Source organism: Pyrgilauda ruficollis, unplaced genomic scaffold (assembly GCF_017590135.1).
Source record: "Pyrgilauda ruficollis isolate IOZ18807 unplaced genomic scaffold, ASM1759013v1 scaffold96, whole genome shotgun sequence".
Lineage (NCBI taxonomy): Eukaryota > Metazoa > Chordata > Aves > Passeriformes > Passeridae > Pyrgilauda > Pyrgilauda ruficollis.
In genome coordinates, this window is record NW_024531710.1 from 32,729 (window position 1) to 39,737 (window position 7,009).

Below are 7,009 nucleotides of genomic sequence, written 5' to 3' on the forward strand. Positions count from 1 at the left end.
CCCCCCCCCAATTTTCCCCATTTTTCCCTGGAAAGGAGAACAATGCCTCCTTGTTTCTGGGCCTGCTTTCCCGGGAGGGATCACGTCATTCCTTTGGAGCTCATTTCCTGCCCCATTCCCGCTGATGTAATTCCCGGGGGAACCCAAAAGAAACCGGGAGAGCTCGGAAAAAACTTCTGCCCCATCCCTTAAAAAAATTCCTAACAAAAAACCCCATGGAAAACCACCCTGGCCCGTCCAAGGAAAAGTTTTCCATCCTTTCAGAAATTTTTCCCCTCCCCTGCCGTTGTTTATTCCAAGGAATTCTTGGAAGCTCCGGAGTGAAATCCGACTCCAGGACCAACGGGGAGTTTTATGGGATTTGGATTTTCCCCTTTCCCGCTGAATTCTGCCCTGGGATGGCCCCGTTGTTTTTATAGGATCTCACACCTCCTTTTTGGGGTCAAACCTCTGGAATTCACGGGATATCGGGATCCCCACCTCTGGAATTGTCCCTGTCCCACCCCAAACTCCAGGGGGTTTTGCTGAGGCTTCCCAAAAACCCAGGGAAAATCAGCCCCAGATCAGGACAATCCCATTGGGAAAAGGTTTTTGGTTTTTCTGCCCAGCCCCTCGGTGTCCCCGGGAGCTGCCAGAGGAGATTTCCATCTGTTCCTGGGGAAAATCGGGATCATCGGCCTTGTTTGTGCAGGTGTGTGGGATCAGCGGGAAAATCCCACTGGGAGCCGTGGAAAAGTGGGAGCAGGGGAGGCCAGAAACGGAGGGAATGGGAATGGGGATGCCTGGAGGACCCAGGGGATTCCGGCTTCCCACCCCATCAATTCCATCCCAATCCCAATCCCAATCCCAATCCCAATTCCATTCACAATCCCAATTCCATTCACAATCCTAATTCCAATTCCAATTCCATTCACAATCCCTATCCCATCCCATCAATCCCAATCCCATCAATCCCATCCCATTCCCAATCCTAATTCCAATTCCATTCACAATCCCAATCCCATCAATCCCATCCCAATCCTGTTCCCAATCCCATCCCAATTCCATTCCCAATCTCAGCAATGCAATCACATTCCCAATCCCATCCAATTCCATTCACAATCCCAATCCCAACAATCCCATACCATCACTCCCATCCCAATCCCATTTCCAATTCCAATCCCTTTCCATTCCATCAATCTCAATCCCATCCCAATCCCAATTCCTTTCACAATCCCAATCCCACCCCACCAATCTCCTCCCATCAATCCCATCCCAATCCCATCCCATCTCGTCCCAATTCCATTCCCAATTCCAATTCCATTCCTAATCCCATCCCATCAATCCCAATCTCAACCCCTCCTCCATCCCCACAGAATCCCAGGATTCCCAGCCCCCGGAACCACCCCAATCCCAAATCTGACCCCACCAAAAGGAGACTTTCCTGGGAATTCCGACACCTCCCGGCCTATCTGGGGGTGACACCAAACTCCCGCTTGGTGGGACCCAAATTCCCAGTGCCCCATGGAATGCCCAAATCCCTCTTTCCTTCCAAAACCAAACCAGCGGGACCCAATCCATGGGGTCAGAGGGAGAAAATGGAGATAGGATCAGGGCGAGAAATCCCTGGAAATGGGATCAGGATCAGGATTGGGATGAGGAACACCTGGAAGTGGGATCTGGACAGGGACTGGGGCCAGGAAGTTTTGGAGATGGGATCAGGGTGAGGGAACCCCTGGAGATGGGATCTGGAGAGGGGTTGGGGTTGGGAAGCCCCTGGAGGTGGGATCAGGGATCAGAGAGCCCCTGGAGATGAGAATGGGGTGGGATTGGGGTTAGAGAACCCCTGGAGATGGGATCAAGGTGGGATTGGGGTGGGGAAATTCCTAGAGATCAGATTGAGGTAAGAAACCCAAATCTGGGCAGAGATTGGGATGAGAAATCTCCGGAGATGGGATCCGGGTCAGGACTGGGGTTGGGAAGCCCCTGTAGATGGGATGGGGATGGGATTTGGGTCAGAAATCTTTTGAAGATGGGATTGAGACGAGGAATCCCTGGAGCTAGGATCAGGGTCAGGATTGGGGTGAGGAACTCCTGGAAGTGGGATCTGGGCAGGGATTGGGGTCAGGAAGCTTTTGGAGATGGGATCAGGATGAGGAACCCCTGGAGATGGAATCAGGGAACACAAAGCCCCTGGAAATGGGATTGGGGTTGGGATCTGGGTGGGGAAAACTTTTGGGGTCTGGATCCCCTTCCCTTCCCCACCCAAGGAGCTGATCCCATCCCTCCCACCTCTGGATCAGTCCTGGAATTTTCCCAGCCCCTCTTCCCAGATTTCCCCAGCCCCCTGTTCCTCCAGAAACCCCGAGAATTCCCGCTAGAACCAGCAGGATCGGATTCCTTCCCTCATTAACCCCGGCCGGGGTCCGGCAATGCCGAACATTCCTGCCGGATCCGGCCGGGATTAGGAGGCTCCCGAGGAGCTTTGGCCGTGGAATTAATCATTAATAATTAATAATTAACAATTAAGGGCGGATCTGGCGCCAGCCATCGTTTGCTCCAATTAGGATCCCCGGGAGGTGACAGGGAGGTGACAACATTCCCAAAACACCACGAATGACTGGGAATTTGAGGGGATCAGCTGGATTCCTGGGAAATTTCTCCAGGAAAAGCGGGAAGCTCCGGGAATTTGGGTGTTCCAAATTCCCTGGCGGAGCCACCGGCACCTCGTGGGATCCTGGAAGGACACAGACGCTGCCAACAGGGAATTTGGCCGGAATCTTTCCTGGGGAATTTGGCCGGAATCTTTGCCGGGTCATCGTCGGGGCAGCTGTCCTTGGGTGTCCCTCCAGAGCCTCGGGAATTCCAGCATTCCCTGAATGTGTCCCCGAATTCCTCCCATCCTTCACCACCCCTGCACCCCATTCCCGGCTTCTCTGTGATCCCAAAAATCCCCATTGCAGAGTTTTTCCCGCAGCGTTCCCTCCCTGGCTGTGTAGGGCAGGGCTGGGCCCTTCCCACAGCCCCAAATCCTCCGGGATGGCTTTTCCCAGAAAACTGGGATGGGGCTGGGCAGGACACGGGGTCAGGCTGGGATGGGATTCCCGAGGGATGGGCTGGGAGCGGCTCCGAGGGCTCGAAAGCTCTTGGAAAGCTCAGCCCAAATCCATGGGATTTCATCGGGATGGGGAGGGAGCCACCCCTGAGTGACCCCTGAGTGACCCTGGAGTGACCAGAGCACGGATTCATCCATCCTTCCCAAAAATCTGGGAATGGAGGGTGTCCCAGCCGGGATAACCGGGATCCAGCCCTGTTCCATCCCATGGAAAACCCAAATATCCCACGGATAGCTGGGATAAACACCCCATGGATAACCGGGATCCAGCCCTGTCCCATCCCAAATACCCCATGGAAAAATGGGATCCAGCACGGAGTTATCTGGGACAGGCCTCAGGAATGCTCTGGGACACGGCACAGCCCCATCCCACAAATTTGGGATTACCTGGAGCACAGCACAGCCCCAGCCCAAAATTATGGGATGTCCCGGGACAGATCCCAGGTGTGACCTTGGACATGACATAGCCCATCCCAAAATTATGGGATGACCTGGGAAATGGCACAGCCCCATCCCACAAATCTGGGATTACCTGGCACAGATCCCAGGAATGCCCTGGGACACAGCTCAGCCTCATCCCACGAATTTGGGATTACCTGGGACACGGCACAGCCCATCCCAAAATGATGGGAAGACCCTGGATACAGCCCAGCCCCATCCCAATCCCAGCCCCCCGAGCGGGCCCTGCTCCTCCCCTCCCCACTCCCATCATTCCCAAACCCCCTGTGGTGAATCCCGGGAATTCCTCCCATCCCAAGGAAACCCCAAGGAAACCCCAAACTCACCTCTGGCCCCAAAGCTGGGCCTGTAGACGCTGCCCACGCTGAGCCGGGCTTGGCTGTCGGGCACGGCCTGAGGAATTTCGGGAACGAAGGGCTCGGGATGAGCGACCCCAAAGGATTCGGGTGCCCGGAACGGTGGCTGCGCCTCGTGGGGCGGGAACTGCGCCCCAAATCCCAGATTTTCCATGGATCCCGTCCCGGTTTGCGCCTCGGCATCGGCGTCGTGGTACAGGCTGTGCGAGTAGCGGCGATCCAGCGGCACCCCCGCGGCTCCGTAGGGCTGCGACTCCTCCCCGAAATCCTCGGGAAGCGCGCGGGGCTGGAGCGGGAACGCCACCCCCGTCCCTGTCCCTGTCCCCATCGGGGTCCCTATTCCTGTCCCCATCCCTGTCCCTAGAGGTGTCCCCATAGGTGTCCCCATAGGTGTCCCCATCCCTGTCCCCATCCCTGTCCCTATAGGTGTCCCCATCCCTGCCCCTATAGGTGTCCCCATCCCTGTCCCTATAGGTGTCCCCATCCCTGTCCCCATAGGTGTCCCCATTCCTGTCCCTATCCCTGTCCCCATCCCTGTCCCTGCCGCTACCGCGCTCCGCGACGCGGGGACACCCTCGGGGCGCTCGCCGTGCGACGCCACCCCCGCGGCGACAAACGGCGGCTGTCCCGCCGAGGCGAAGGCGAACGACGACACGGCCACCCCCGAGGCTGCGGCGCCCGCCTGCCGCCCGCGCGCCCCTTGTCGCCGCTGTCCCCCCGCGCCGTCGCCCAGCGGGCCGTCCCGCCAGTTGGGCGGCACCTGGCCGAACCCGAAGGGATGTCGCGCTTGTCCCCGCACGGTCCCCGAGGCGGGGGCCTGGCGGCGGACGCTGCCCGCTGTCGCCGCTGTCCCCGCGGTGCCCGCCAGCCACAGGCGGCTGCCCGGGGGCCGCTCCTGCCCGGCGGGCACGAACTCGGCGCCGCTGTTGAGCAGGCTGTAGAGCCGCCCGTTGTTCTCCCACTGGATCAGCTGCCGCCACGGCTCCTGCGCCGCCGCCAGCAGCAGCAGCGCGGCCCAGAGCGCCCCGAGCCGCCACAGCCCCGCCGCCATCGCCGCCGGGGTCCCCGTGTGGCTGGCACCGCTGGTGGCACCGCTGGTGGCAGCGCTGGTGGCAGCGCTGGTGCTGCTCCCCCAGCCGGGCAGCGCCGCTCGGGCCCGTCCCGCTCGGAGCGCGGGGCCGGCAGCGCCGCCGCCTCCTGCTGCTCTCCCTCCTCCTCCTCCTTTTCCTCCTCCTCCTCCTCCTCTTTTTCCTTTTTTTCCTCCTCCTTTTCTTCCTTGTGCTTCTCCTCCTCTTTCTCCTCTTTTTCCTTCTCCTCCTTCTCCAAGCCTTCCTCCCTCCACTTCCTTCTCCTTTCCTCCTCCTCCTTTTCCTTCTCCTCCTCTTTTTCCTCCTCCTCTTTTTCGTCCTCCTCCTCCTTCTCCTCCTTTTCCTAGTCCTTTTCCAAGCCTTCCTCCCTTCTCCTCCTCCTAAGACCCCGCCTCCTCCTCCTCTTTTTCCTCCTCCTCCTCCTCCTATCCCTCCTCCTCCTTTTCCAAACCTTCCTCCCTCTCCCTCTTCTTTTTCCTTCTACTCCTTCTTCTCCTTTTCCAAGCCTTCCTCCCTCCTCTTCTCCACCTCCCCTCCTCTTTTTCCTCCTCCTTTTCTTCTTCCTCCGCCTCCTCCTCCTTCTCCTCCTTCTCCAAGCCTTCCTCCTCCGACCCCGCCTCCTCCTCCTCTTTTTCCTCCTCCCCATCTCCCTCCTGCTCCTCTTCCTCCTTCTCCGAGCCTTCCTCCCTGCTCCTCCTCCTCCTCTTTTTCCTTCTCCTTCTTTTTCAAATCTTCCTCCTCTCCCTCCTCTTGTTCCTTCTCCTCCTCCTCTCCCTCCTCTTCCTCCTCCTCTTTTTCCTTCTCCCTCTTTTTCAAGCCTTCCTCCCTCTCCCTCTCCCTCCTCCTCCTCCTCCAGGAGGAATTCTGCTGGAATTCCGCGGGACTCGCTCCAAGACTCCGCTCCCAGAGCGGTTCCCGCACTCCGGAAGTGCGTCCAGGCGGGAAAAACCTTGGAATTTTCACTTTTCCCTACTTTTTAAACCCCGGATGATTTTCCGGAGTGAATTTTGGGTGGAATTCCTCGGGATTCGGTCCCGGGAAGCGCTTCCAGAGCGGATCCTGCCCTCCGGGAGAAGGCGGGTATTGCATCCAGTCGGGATAAAAAAAGTGGAATTTCGCTTTTTCCCGCTTTTTTAACCCTTCAGGGATCCCTTTTCCCTCCCAGTTCCCTCCACTTCCCGATTTTCCCCGGAAAATCCCCTGCCCGAAGGAAAACCCTGCCCAAAAAGTGGAATTTTCTTCCAGATTTTGCCCCTTTGGGCCCATTTGGGGTTTTCCTCCTGGATATTAAATCCTGAATTATGACGGAGAACGCCTGGAATTAATTGGGAATTCGGCTGGAAACTCCTTTTTTTTATTTGGGACATTTAATAAAAAATGGGATCAGAGGAGGGAATCCCCAAATTCCAAATCCCCTGGCTGGTGGGACCCCAAACCCCTCCGGATCCCCCAAGAATTCCCGGGTTTTCCCCTCTGGGAATGCCGGAGTTGATGGAGCAGGGCGGCAAATCCGGGAGAATTCCCAACCCCCCAATCCCAACCCTAAAATCCCGGATCCTAAATCCCAAATCCCCAAAGCAAATCCCAAATTTCCATGGCCAGAATGGGGAGAGGGACACGGGACTGCAATGGGGACACAGGGAGGGGACAGTGGGTCCCAGAGCCCAAATCCCGGATCTCAAATCCCGGATCCCAAATCCCAAAACCCGAGATCCCAAATCCTGGATCCCAAACCCTGAATCCCAAACCTCAAACCTCGGATCCCAAATCCCCAAAGCACAAACCCCGGATCCCAAACCACAAACTTCAAATCCCAAAACCCCAAATCCCGGATCCCAAATCCCAAATCCTGGATCCAAAACCACTAATACCAAATCCCGGATCTCATGCCTCAAATCCCAAATCCTGGATCCCAAATCTCGAATCCCAAACCCCAGATCCCAAATCCCCAAACCCCAAATCCCGGATCCCAAACCCCAAATCCAAAACCATAGCTCTTAAATCCTGGATCC

The 7,009-nt window shown here is 57.2% G+C and overlaps 1 protein-coding gene across 1 annotated transcript in view; it reads right to left on the reverse strand.

Annotated features, from left to right (window-relative positions):
* The window catches only part of LOXL1 (lysyl oxidase like 1), a 16,106-nt gene extending 11,817 nt beyond the window's left edge, over window positions 1–4,289 (reverse strand). The window contains exon 1 of the mRNA XM_041489838.1: window positions 3,880–4,289. Within this exon, the coding sequence (XP_041345772.1) occupies window positions 3,880–4,285 (406 nt within the window). The 5' untranslated portion in view covers window positions 4,286–4,289. The remainder of the gene's footprint in view (window positions 1–3,879) is intronic.
* Between the last annotated feature and the right edge of the window lie 2,720 nt (window positions 4,290–7,009).